Source organism: Xiphophorus couchianus, chromosome 8 (assembly GCF_001444195.1).
Source record: "Xiphophorus couchianus chromosome 8, X_couchianus-1.0, whole genome shotgun sequence".
Classification (NCBI taxonomy): Eukaryota; Metazoa; Chordata; class Actinopteri; order Cyprinodontiformes; family Poeciliidae; genus Xiphophorus; species Xiphophorus couchianus.
In genome coordinates, this window is record NC_040235.1 from 15,053,678 (window position 1) to 15,067,811 (window position 14,134).

At 36.5% G+C, this 14,134-nt stretch overlaps 1 protein-coding gene across 1 annotated transcript in view; it reads left to right on the forward strand.

The window, feature by feature from the left end:
- The window catches only part of wdr70 (WD repeat domain 70), a 39,439-nt gene that overhangs the window by 14,567 nt on the left and 10,738 nt on the right, over positions 1 to 14,134 (forward strand). Inside the window, exons 10-13 of the mRNA XM_028026226.1 lie at positions 708 to 882; positions 9,762 to 9,861; positions 10,261 to 10,345; positions 10,447 to 10,585. Of these exons, the coding sequence (XP_027882027.1) occupies positions 708 to 882; positions 9,762 to 9,861; positions 10,261 to 10,345; positions 10,447 to 10,585 (499 nt within the window). The remainder of the gene's footprint in view (positions 1 to 707; positions 883 to 9,761; positions 9,862 to 10,260; positions 10,346 to 10,446; positions 10,586 to 14,134) is intronic.

Genomic DNA, 14,134 nt, shown 5'->3' on the forward strand with positions numbered 1-14,134 from the left:
TTTCCAGACTCCCTCTTATAAGCAGCTAATGTCATGCACACTTATTGAGATTGCCTAACTTGAATTACAGGTTCTGTTGTCTTTCCTATTTTGAAGAATGAGTAATGGAACTCCTGTTTCATGCCATATTCATTCTAGTCCCTTTTGTTTGTTGTGAGATTATGTAACTACAAAAGCAAAGATAATTATTTGTAAGGTTTTCACAAGCTTTTACCAAATAATTTGGGCATGTGCTGTCACAAAATAGCTGTTTAGATTTATACTTAGATTGGGTTGTAAACATGATGTGAAGGTGAAATGTTCTCCTTTGAGACAATGTGTTCTAAAGTTGTGGAACAACTTCATTTAATCTTTTGCTCTAAAATAATGTATTCTTGACCACAAAATGAGTATTTAGATAGTAGTTTTCTAGTGTTGTGTAAATGCCAAACATGTATACTGTTGTCTGTTCAAAGTGTTTAACCATAATTAATTTGGATAAGTTTGTATGTTATACAAATATATATATATATATATTATATATATATATATATTAGAATCAAATCACATATTTGTGCAATAATAAAAAGTTTTCATTTTATTCCCCTTCTCAAATGGCTCATCTTGCTCATTTTAGCAATATGAGCCATTATAAATCAACCAAAATCCTGATGTGTCATCAATGAACAAATATGTTTTAAAGTATAACATTTATCTCCTGTTCTCAGCACTGTGCGCACTTGGGACGTGAACTCAGAGAAGAAGCACAAGTCGGTGTTCAAACCTCGCTCCCAGCAGGGGAAGAAGGTCGTCCCCACCTGTTGCACCTACAGCCGCGACGGGAAGCTCGTCGCAGCAGGTTGCCAAGACGGCACCATCCAGATCTGGGACAGAAATATGAGCGTGAGTGTTAAAGCACATTCCAGCTGAAACAATGTGTTGCAGATTGCAGGAGTGGGTTAGTGGCTTCAGTATAGCTGTGGATACAGAGTCATGAAACTCAGGGTCATCCAGTCACAGGCCAAAGAGACCACAGGTTAACCAAACACTAGCTATAAATAATTTGGAATAGATACCTTTAACACTACAACTGCCAAGGACTGGATGTAACTCTGGTAAGTTGAACTCTTCACTCATTTACCGCATGACTTCACCTAAAATGACTGTCCTTAGCATTATATTGTGGGATAACTGTAAGATGAAATATCAGGAAGAAATACTTTATACCGACAACCATCAACAGAAGTCATTTTGACCCAGTAAACATAAAAAGCTGTCCAGACAGCTGCCAAATGATCGTTTAAGCACTACTATTGAAACCTGGTTGTAGTGCATACAACTGACAGGGACCAAATAAACAACAAACATCTTTAATATGTTGGTTTAAATCAAGTCAGTGATTTAAACAAATAAAACAAAATAACATTGGAAATATGAGAGAGAAATATTCTAGTGGAACTGTCATCAGAACAGGACTGCTTGCAGTATTAGATTTTGCAAATGGTTCCAAAAGCTTCTCCTTACTTCTTATCGTCTAAGAGAATTTCTTTTTCTCAGGCTCAGTCCTACATAAAACAGTCCCAGAATGCAATAGGCAAATAGCTAAGTGAAGAGTTTGGAGTAAAATGTCCATTTTAACCCAAACTCTTTCTTTTCATTTACTTGTATGTTTTATTCTAAAAAATACAAGGGGCGTTGCTTTTCCCTACTCTGTCATTGGTGTTTTTGGGTAACTGCTAAGTCAAATGAAAACTGACACAGAAGATTAAGCTATGACATCATTATCAGCGCTCTTATAAAATATTTTATGAATGTTGTAAATTTGTATTTTTGCATAGCACTCTAAATTATGGGAGCAAAAGTAGATATTTTAAAGTTAAATTATTTTCCTAGACGTCCCCCTTCAAACTGATAAACTTCCATCTGGTTAGAATTTATAAAACACTGGGTTTTTTACTTACTGAAGGTCTTGTTCAAAACAAATTTCAAATCTGATCCTATGATGGTAATGGCAGAAACATTCAGGGAAATGAGTTACAGTTCATCCTTTGAGGTAAAATCAACAACCTTTTTATGTAACCCAGCTATTTAATGGCATTTTTCAACAACCTTTTTATGTAACCCAACTATTTAATGGCATTTTTTTTCTTTGACCAGGTTTATGCACTTACTAGGAGCCCAGTGCGGCCACACTAATGGTATGACTCAAAATAGCCTGAGTTGCATAAAAGCTGGTGGGTGGCCTGATTACAATTTCCCACCAGCACATTTTCCACAATTAGTTAATTAGACAATTATCTGATCAAAGGCTGCCTTACATTCTTAAAGATTCGCATTGTCTACGTAGGAGTTGATTTTGGCTTGTAGGAAGCTTTGCGCTCATTTGTTTGGCTGTTTTTCCTTCAGCTGTTACAGACCTTCACTGTGGATGAAAATGAACTGGAGAATGCAGCATCTCCATTTTTCATAAAGATGGCTGTTCCATATTAGACTGTGGTTAGTGTTTGGGCAACCAATGAATACTTTAAGCTGCTGTTTCTTGTTGGTCTGAGAGTTTTTGCTTTATTTTTTTTATCATTAAATTTAACTTCATCAAGCAAAGAAAACTGCAGACTCCCTTGAACAGATTATTAAGTTGATATGTGTATAATGCCTGTAAATGATTAATGTTTTAGGTTCAGTTTAGGATTATGTTAATTTTTAGCAGAAAAAATACATTGAAGAAGCTATTTTATATAAAGATAAGATCAGTAGGCACACTGATCTTATCTTTAAGACAAACTAAGTATAGTGGCAGTAAAATTATCAGATGACATTAGACTAGTTACTGGAAAATAATGTGGTGTTTTTTGGCTTGTTTCTGCTTCTTTTTCTATTTTCGCATTTGTCGAACCCCATACAGTATGTGAACAAAGCTGAAAGCTTCTGTTATATCCTGCGAGGATTGAGACAGTAACAATCAAGCTGTGGTTAGTGAGTTGGAACAGCTTGATTGGAAAGAAGGGCTTATCCAGATTAAGTCAAATGGGAAGTAGGCTACATGATAATTGCTCCAACAGCCAACTTCATAATCAAAAGACACACAGAGCGTAGCTTCATGTTTTTCTTTCTTTTTGTGTGCTTCCCAGTGTTATAAAGACTCCCACCTTTTCCCCAGCCACCCATCATCCCACCTCTGTGCTGCAGAAAGCAGCATGCCTCAAGTGATTGGGTTAAAGCTCTCAGAATTTATTACCCCTCCTTCTCCAGGCTAAATATTTACCCTGTGTCCCATAGCAGCTTACAATAGTCGTGTCTCTCTCCTGACCACTGGAGCCTGCCCCGTTTGAATGGCTCAAGAATTTTGCATGTTGCCCTCTGCCCTAATCAGCAACCTGTGCTGCTGACTCAAATTCAACTGAAACCCTAAAAAGGAGTTGACCTTCCATTGCTTTATTGCTGCTCCCTCCTCCACTCAAATGAGGCCTATCTCCTGTTATATTGCTACTATTACTCATGCACAGAACATGCAGCCAGGTCAGTCACGATCAATTACATACGTGACCTTGATCTGCAGCTCAGCCTGAGGAGAAGCTATTGGGGATGACACATTGTGTTCTCGAACCATGGCATGAGCTGATTGATCCAGTGATGGGAGTCAAATAGGTCGCTTCCAGTGGACCGCCACAGAGAGGAATTGCACGTTCATCCCCCTGACCACAATTACGAGGCCGCATTCAGGTTGACAGGCTTATGAACACTATAAGAGACTTGTCCTCTGTCCAAAACGTTACCGCAGAGAGTTAAGGAATGCTATGATGTCAGTGATGTACTTTCATGTTACCAGACATCAAAGTGGGACCACAAACGAGATGGCTGAAATAAATCGATCAGCGCAAGTGTTTTCTTCATGTGTCATGGCTGACTTTCCCTTAAAATCTGCAAAAGGGAGTGTATGCTTCCCGATGCTAACCTGCATAGCATGGAAGATTAGCTAGTGACTGAAAAATATCAAATATTAAAAGGTCATTTTTAACTAGCAGGCTGCAATATTTAGTTGGAAAATGCATGTGTAATTCTTACATTTCATATCTTTGTGTTCCACAACAGAAATGCTTTTATTTTTGAATGAGTTTGCAGTTAAGTGAGGTAAACTTAGACATGCAGTTATTTTATTTTTCAATCAAGGCCTTTATGTCTGATTGGAAAGATACACAGATGTTTTAATTAATAAAACAAAATGTTATGTACAATTTATTATACAATGCATCAATCAAACCCTTTATTTTTCTTGCTGACCAGATTTTTGTAATTTTTCACTGATATTTTTTACAATTTGTCTTTGATGAAGAGGTCCGAATTTTTGGGATTGGGTGCCATCAGCCTAATCTTCAACTCAATGTTCAAAATGTTCAATTTTAAATAAGATTTATATTTAAATCAATGAGTAAAACAACTTTATTTCAAAATGTTTTAAATTTTTAGGAAAGGGAATAAATTAATATTTTTTTCACTCCTAAAAGCTCATCCAGACTTACAAATCAATAAAAGCAAATTCCAAATTTTTCCAAACTCCACAGAACCGTGTTTCATATCACTATCAGAGATGGTTTTTATGTGCTTTGTCAGGTGACCTTAAAATAAAATTGATCATTTTAGAAGTTGGTTTTTAGTGCTTCTAGTGAGCAGAGGAGCGTCCAGCCAGTCTAGAGAAACTGGCTGAACTCTGCTGCTGCTTATCATGTAGTCATAAAAAAAAAGCTAATGTTTCAGTAACTTAAGCCAGGGTTCCCCAGCCATTTTCCTCATGGAAGACTGCCCTGCATGTTTTCAGTGTTTCCAGCTTCAGCACACCTGACTTCAATTGAAGGCTAGTTAACAGGGTTTTGCTGAACTACAATCACCTGAATCAGGTGTTCAAAAGCAGAAAATCATGCTTTAGCATAACTTGAACCTTAAAACTTGTAGATAACCTCTCAACTGAGTTGTTTTAATTGCTTCGTTTGTAGCAGTGATAGTTTACGAAAACCAAGTCCTTCTGTAAAATACTCAAGACAGTTCTGTTTACTCATGGGTTGTTCACAAAATCCAACATTAAAAAAATTAAATATTTTGTCTTAAAAGAGACTTTCATTAAAAGAAATATTGCTTAGAGAAGTTATACAACATTACTTGTACGATTTTTTTAATCATTCCTCTATTTAACTTTTACAACTTGTTTAGTAATTCAATGGCATTAGAGGAGAACATTGTAACTGCTTGAAATCTTTTCAGACTTTACAAACTGTTCTTTTCCTTTACTACATTACTGAGATATGGTGGTAAGTTCCAGTAACACAGCAAACGTTTTAGACTATTTGGCCTCTCGTTCCAGTGTGTGTGATTCCCAAACACACACAGCCTCGCTATCGCATCTTGCTGATTTCCTTGAAAGATCATAACAGCTGTTGAGGGGATCAAGCTGCGGCTTGATCCCCACACAGTAACAAAGTCAGAGTGAGACGTAAGCTGACCGCACTCAGGGAATCGGCATCTTTTAGGGGTTCGGTTGTAAATATGTGGAAAAAGCAGAGATTTAGGGCTGTATAATTCTAGTCAGACACTGTGATTTGGATGAGTTGGTGCAGTGGGAGATTCGTTATAACAGCATGCAGAGGATGCTTGATTAAAGTTTGGCGCAAACATATACATGTAGATTATCAGGTAAAAATGTTCACGCTCTTTGACCTTTTTCATGTTTCACTCATAAACATCGGTCTATTTTATCGGGATTTTATTTGATTAACCATCATAAAGTAGTGGGAGGGGATGGAAAATTATTCTTCTAAACGTTCAAGAAAGAGGATTCTGAAAAGTGTGGTGTGCATTTGTGTTCAGCCTCCAGATACATTTTAGAACCACCATTTTAGAAAAACCTCAATTACAGCCGCAAGACTCTACCAGCTTTTCACAATCGACAACCAAATGTTAATGCCAGTCAGGTTGGAAGTAGCACACGTGTGAACAATAGATTTCAGGTCTTGCCACAGATTAATTGGATATACGTTTCACTGCAAGATGAACCTTCTCCTCATTCACAAGTCTTTTGCAACCTAATTTCTCCCAGGATTACCCTGAATTTAGCTGAATCCAGCTTCCTATCAACTCTAATTAGCTTCCTATAACCTGTTTAGGAAAGGAACAACACAGCATGATGCTGCCAACATCTCTTTCTTTCAGGTTATTGTAAAGAACTTATTTTTGTTCTTCAATCTTATAAAACGTTCAAGGGGTGTGAATACTTTTTCGAGGCACTTGTATGGATGTGTGGTGGAAATTATGTTCTGCATAACATACAAACCAACAAAATTTTTGGCAGAATTTGACATTATTTTTCAAACGATAGACCAGAAATAAAGAAAACAGTATGGGATGATTAATTGGAAATCGAGCAAAAGTCCCAAACATTCTTTTTTAGCTTACATGGGAAAACTGTGGTTCTAGTAAAGAGTTCAGTTTGAGCAGGTTCATTTAGAGAGAGAAATGATGAAAAACAAACATCTGGACAGTTGTTTTTGGTGTTCTGTAAAGCACATCTCATCACTCTCCCTTCGCAGAGTTATGTTTTTGGTAGCATTCCAGACTTTCTCTGGTTTTACTACAGGCCAAAGAAGGCAACCTGAATCTGCTTCATTGACCCATTTCCATGGTGAAACAAGTGCAACAACATTACTAATCGACACATCTGTGGCTTACAGAGTTGTGGTCCTTGTTCCTGTTGTGAATTTGCACAGAATAGCTAAAATTCACTCAGGATTAAGATGGGATGGAGACCATCACAGCCATATGTATTAACATTTCACCTTAGCTGCTTCTTATAAAGTCTAAAATTGCCCCTTGATGGATTAGAAATGGCGGTTTTGGGCTTAAACTGCCATTCTACATTTAATTTACAACTAAGTTAATTTTAGTCCAGCAAAAAAAGACTTGGGAGATATTTAAAGACAACAAAGGAGAAGAAAAGCATTGACTCAGAAGTAATCTTGATGATGGGGAGCAGAAAATGATTCCCAGGGGAGACCAAGCATAAGAAAGTGTAATCCAAGTTATCTACACTCCAAGGTAACACTGTTATCTGTCTCAAGCAAGTTAATAACTTCCCTTCACTTGCTTCGGAGGTGAAGTATGGCCCCTTTTCTTTGTGTTATCATGAGGGCACGTCACTCATTCAGCTCATGCTCTGCTCTCTCCTGCAAGTTTTTCTCTGTATTTAGCTGCCTTATCTGTCCTCCACAGTGTGTGCTCACTTCAAATTCCTTATCCACTGCTTTTTTTGGTCAAAGACCTGCAGTGCTGCAATTCGCTTTTCACTGATTTATTTGCGTTCCTCTTAGAATTAATGACAATGTGGCTGTATAAACCAAGGTTATGTTTGTTTGAGCGCTAGAAAGGCCTACTTCTCGGGCTTATTGCTTCACCGTCGTCTACTAATGATCGATTCTCTGGAATATGGCTGTGTTCAGGCCAGGTAAAGCCAGGACAGTGGGCAGTGAGTGTTGGGGGTAGCAGAAAGGCACAGACGCAGTAGTGCTTTCCACAGAGCTGTGGTTCTCAAACACGGTCTTCAAGATACAATTAACTTGATTTTTATTTAGACCTGGATGGTTTTATTTTTATTTGGCAGTATGGTGTTTCTTACAGTTCGAATAATAATCTTAATATGCTTAGAAATAGCTTTAAACCAAAAAGTTAGTAGAGGGGGGATCGTTTTGAATATTTAGTAAAATTAAACTTTTTGCCTCAACCCCATCTTTCTTTACAGTTTGACTGTAACCTTTCTTACCCTTATGCACTTCTGTATTATTATTTTCCTTTCTGCATGCTGATCTTCATATGCAAATGTAATAAAGCTTCATCCTCAAACTGCATGAATCCATATTATAACATTGGCTACATGACGAATTGTAATATAGTACACTCTAAAATTAACCATCAAGTGGACCTCCTTATGTCCTCTGCTTAAACTGTTATTTTTTTACATTTTTGACTTATTCTGCTTGAGTTTCATAAGAAGGATTTGAGTGCATGTTTACTCCAGGAATAGAATGGTGATCAGGAGAAAGTCAGCTGAACAAGCAGAGATTTACAGTATGTGGTGTTCTTGGTGACTGAGGCTACGCTGTTCAACCTCATCACTACTTTACATATGTAGCTTGTCCACCCAGATAAGTGGACGCTGTCTTTCAGATTTGGCTATCACCATTGTAACATCTTAGTAGCAAAAATCCTTCTGTTAAACCAAGTGGTGGTTCTGCTGTGGCACATATCTGAGTTAAATTTAAAGCGTTACTAGAAGTAGTGAGGGCTACACATATACAGTACATTTATTGGGTAGTAGAGACATTTGATCAGGATGCCTCTTGAACCTGCGCTCTTTGAAGATTTTCTGGTAATGTCCAACTGGGACAAAACCCCAGCAGACCCAAATTACGCTGGAGAGAATATGTGTCTCTTCTGACCTTGCCCCCTAGAATAAGCTTCCAGCTTCACCACAGAGAGATGTCTGCAATTCCCTCCTGAACCACCTACTTCCTCAGATAAATGGAAGTATGAATAAATGAATGGAAAATGCATCATCTAATGTGAGAGAGAATACTACTGTGCACCAATTTGTCAATTTGTACTTGCCACTGGCATGTTTAGAACAATTTTCTGTAATTTAGTGGGTGTATCTTAAATGGCTTGGTTATTATAGCCTAATAAGTCATATTTACCTGCAAGAGATTGCTTAGTTAATTTGATTTGACGAGATGTCATAGTTTATTAGTCAACATTACGTCTGCATCATACAGAAGGTTTAATTATTTTTATGACTGTCTATAACTTGTAGAAATAGTTAACTACCAAGAGAATTGAACAATTTAAATAAATGGGTACGGAATAGCTTGTTTACATTTGTTTTTGGTGCTTTTTTCCCTTTTATTTACACTTTGATCAACAAGAGTCCTAATTCGTCACCACAGTTTATTTTTAAAACACAGATACACATAACAGATGTGTGAATGTCTGTTTTTAACAATGAATGAAAAAAAACAAACCCTAATGGTTATTGTTGGCTGAAAACATAAAAAATGTTTTTTTCCCCCTTAATATCAGGTAAATTACAGCTATGAAAAACCCAGATGCTTTTTATTTGACAAATAGTAAGCTTGGTTGCTTATAGTTAGGACATTGGTTGACACTTATGACAAAACATTGGCTACATAGAAACTTGTTTAAGAAATGCTTATTACAACAAAACCTCAAAAAGAATTATGCCGGTCAGGCCTGTGGTTACAGTCAAAATGTGTCTGCTGTGAGTTATTTGTCTGCTGTGAGTTATTGCTCAGTAAATTGTTCTCTGTAAAACATCATAATTTAATTTAATGTAAAAAAAAAAAAAAAACTTTTAATATCATCTGTTAGGCTGTAGCCTTGGAGTTTGCCAAGGTAAATGTCTGTGATGTTGCTACAGTGTGTTAACCTGCTTGTGTTTCATAGGTTGTGGAGGGCTAGTTTAGTGTCCGTGACTGTGATGAAAACCATATGTTGTTTTGAAGACGCAGAGAACAAACGGGTCGTTTTGTTACTGTAAAGACAGACTTAAACATCTACTATTAAATCAGTGGTCAGGCTGTTTCCTATAATAAGAGATCATAAAACATACGTTACACACAGCTACAGAGGAGCTGGGTCTGAAACATTATTACTAACCTATTTAAAAAAAAAGCACACCTGAATGAGCAATAATCAATGTGACTACCGTTTTCCCCCCTTTTTCTTAGGTTCATACAAAGTTTCACTGCCGGCAAGCCCACACTCCTGGATCAGACACCTCCTGCCTCTGCTTTTCATACGATGGCATCACTCTTGCTTCCCGTGGCGGTATGGAAAACACTGTGACTCTCAGAGTCCCCAACCAGCTGCAGTCATTGGCATCATAATATTCAACCTTTAGTTAATAAAAATAATGAATTTTAGGCAAATTAAGTGCTTTTCCCTCCCTTAGTAGGCAAATAAACAAAGACCCACCACTATCAAAACACGGAAATCTTACAAGAGGTGGATAAACACTAAAAGACTTTGCTTTTTGGTATGTAATCTCGTTAAGAGGTTGCTAACACAAACATAACTGAGGAAGGAATAGTCCTTCTTTCAACATGATTTTGTAATGTAAATGAGAGCTAACTATTTATTCAGGAAATAAGTGCCACTTCCATAATAATATATAAAACTTAAAGTAAAGTTTGCCTTTTAAAGTTTCATTAATGTATTCATTTTCAGGGGACGACACGTTGAAGATCTGGGACATACGCAACTTCAGGAAGCCTGTAAACGAAGCCAACAGGCTGACCAACTACTTCTCCATGTGAGTCATCTCCGCTTTTATAGACTGCTTGTTTTCAGTTCTTGGTATGAGCGCATCGTGTGTAGATTATAAATATTTGTATGTGTGACTTTCCCTTCCAGGACTGACTGCTGTTTTAGTCCTGATGACAGGCTTGTCGTGACAGGGACCTCCGTGAAGAAGGAGGAGGGAAATGGGAAGCTGGTTTTCTTCGACAGAGCTTCTTTTCAGAAGGTCTATGAGATAGAGGTCACCAACGCTGTAAGTTCTGCTGCAGCTCACACTGGAGGTTTTCAGTACAGCAATTATGTAAAGACTTTCACAAATAAGAATGAGTAAAACACTTGTTTTAATTATTAACTTTGACTATAATTTTATTAGCTGCAAATGTGGCTGATTTCATTTAGATACTAACAAGTTTCCTTCACAGTGTGGAGTTTAATTTTCAGTATTTTCCAGGTATAGATAAGTACAGATAATGGAAACATGAGTAAGGAAGCATATCTTTATTTTTGTTGTCCTTTCTTTTGGTCGTCCTTCTTCATATATTTTCTTTGATTCTGCCCTTCTATTATGTCCTGTCTTTTTTCCTTCATTACTTTCTTCCTTTTGCTCCTTTTTTTCTTCCTCACTTTCTAACGCTGTTTTTTTCTTTTCTTTCTTCCTTGTGCCATTACTATAGACCTATTTGTGTCTTTGTTTCCTTGTACCCTATTACTATTCCCTCTTCTCTTCCTCTCATTTGTCCTTCTTTTCTTATTACCTTTACTTTCTGTCTTTTTTGCTTCCTTTATTCCTTTTGTAGATCCTAAGTTTCCTTCTTTTTTTTCTCCTATTCCCTACTTGTCTTTGCTTCCCTTCTTCTTTCCTACCTTTTTTTTGGGCTTTTTTTTTGCTTTCCATTGTCTTTCCTTGAATTTTCTTTGTGTCTTCTTTTTGCCTTTTGTTCCTATCTCTTTACTTCTTTGTGTTTTTTCTACCCTTCTTTCTTTGTTTGTCCTTCCTTCTGTGTCTATTTTATTTCCAGATTCTGGTTGCTGCTGAAACCTTATGTAAACCACGTCCACTGTACACATATCCCACATAAATTTATAGTGAATGTTTGTATTTTAAAGTGAACATAGGGCTAAAAACTCTGGAAAAGTATTAAACGTTGGGACAGAAAGTATTTATACTACTTCAAATATAAATATTTTGATGGTAATTTAAGTTCTCATTTAGTTTTTACATTTTCTGTAGAGCCACCTTATTTGTACAGGATTTCAGAGAACAAGCAGTGATATTGTTCCACCCCCAAGCTCTATTCTAAGGGGAATGCACCTTTGAAACATGTTGTGTAAAAGTTGCATCTGTCATATAATTACTGTGTCATATTGATGTACTGCAGACCTTTATTACCTTAAAATAAACATTTGGACAACTGCCTTGCAGCAGAAGAGCTACTTCTGCACAGAGGTGGGTACAGGAGCTAAAAATGCAACTCAAGTAAGAGTAGCTTTACGTCAGTGTATTTTTAAACAAGTACAAGAGTATACATTCAAAGAATTACTAAACTATGTGTAAAAAAAACACTACTCAAGTATTGAATGATCTGATTTAATTTGTGCAAAATGTAACTAAACAGACAAAAATATAATGTTATAGTTACAAATATGTTTAACTCAACTGACTCAGTTGTAATCAGTTGTAAAAAATAAAACAAAACAAAAAAAACTAGTAAGTAACATACATAAAAAATGTCACATTTTCCAACATAAATTTTTGGAAGTCAATATTAGATCATTTCAATGTTTGAACAGTACAAAGTCTATTCAGTGATATATATACTGTTTACTGTACGTGAACATGACCTCCAAATGGTAGGCTCAGCAGATAAAGAATAATATTAGAACAATCAAGCTTGTGTATGAACAAGACGTCTCCCGTTAACAAAAACTTTTGATAACAGGAGTTATCAAAAGGTAACTTTTTGCTTAAAACATATTTGTTATTCATTTACTGATGTAACTAGAGATGGGTAGAATAACCTGAAATTGTGCTGTGACAGTTGCAGTTATTCAACATATTACTCAGTCAAAAGTAAACTCTTAGATTTTTTTATTTTTATTTTGCCAAAAAGTAACTGAAACTGTGCAGGACGTAGAAGGACAGACAACAGAAGACTGGAATTCCTCTGAGGAATCCTCCTTTTTATTATTTGTGACATCTGGAGATTCACTTGTGTCAAAAAAAGCAAAAATGTGTTATCCTGATTCACTTCTCTGTTTTCCAAGCAGACAAGTTTCCTGACACTCCATGTGTGGGCCTGCTTCACATTTAAAGGAGGTGGCTTACTCACATTTGAGCCAAGACCACTCATATGAGTAGAAATTTAAGTGGAGTTAATATATCAATGAGTTTAAGGTTTGTAAGTATTGAGGAGATTTCACTAGATTTCTGAAAATCCTCACATCTCCGAAATGTACCACTTCATCCATAAAAGACTTTGGGCATTTCTTGCCAAGCACGTCTAATTTTATAATCTTCCAAAACTTCAAAGATTTTCCTGATAATTTTAAGAGTTGTCTTCCAAATTTTAGGTGATATTCTACTTTTATTATTGGAAATTTATGCTTTTGATCATGAAAAATTATCCTTTTTTGTTGCAGGTTTTTGACTTTTCATTATTGGTGAATGTCAAAGTTTTTCTTGTCAATATGTGAAATTAATATAGAAAGTTCTGCATTTTTTGGCAAAATATTAGATTTTCTTTGGCTTTGGATAATATTGTCATTTAAGCCTGCAACATATTTTAAATGAGTCATTCTGCTCAAAATGGAAAAACTGTTTTTCCCCTTTCAGTCTTAACATTGTGTGGTAGTAACTAAGCATCTCCCTTTATAAAATTATATGTCTCAATCTGGTTGTATTTTGGTAACAAATTTAATTTTGCTCCATTTTCACATAAAAAGTACGTCTTGCAGCATTTGGGGAAAATGTTGGGCTAAGGAGTAACATCTTAAAATGGCTAGAGGCGAACTCTGTGGGAATAAAATAAAGACAGAAGGGATCTCATTCCACTGTTTTACTCAAAACTGTTGGCAGGAAAGATGTGAAGCTCTTAAACATGCTGAGTGTGTTAGAAATGCAATTATCTGCGGTCACAATCATCATGTTCCATACACAGTAGCAAATGGCATGCTTTAAGCTAATCCCGCTTTCTGAGAATTGCATTTCATGGAGTCAGCCAGCCATAGGTGTTAAACCGCAGTCCAGAGCTGCTGCTGCCTACTATAGAAACATGTGTCTTGTCGCATCCTGCTTCTGATCTCTCTGTAGCCATAACACCACGGTTTGACAGAGGTTAATGTCTTCAACAGTAACTGTCTTCTCCAGGGCTGGAGCAAGAAATACACACTTAGACCGATTAAATAAACACATTGAAGGTGTCATTTGGAATGCTACAAACCTTTGCATGTTCATGCAAAGCCACACTTCTGATGCAACACTTTAGCACTCAGCTGTCAAAAGAAGTAAAATGATCAAAGTTAAATGTAAGCTTCCAAGTCTGCTTAAACTTAACAGTGAGAGTAACATGATTCTGTCAGTGCAGCTATCTGAAAATATTGTATTGTTTTTCTTCTGATGGCAAAAAGTACTAAAAATAGCAGCTTTAAGCTTCAACACAGACGGTAAAGAGGAAGTGCCTTTGCCGAGGCAGTAATCTGTCTTGCAATGACTTTTTCCAGGATTGTTTGTGTGACTGTCTCTCAAAATGAAGCATGCATTTTCAGTTCTTGTGTCGATGATCTTGGCTCTGTAATTGCCTCC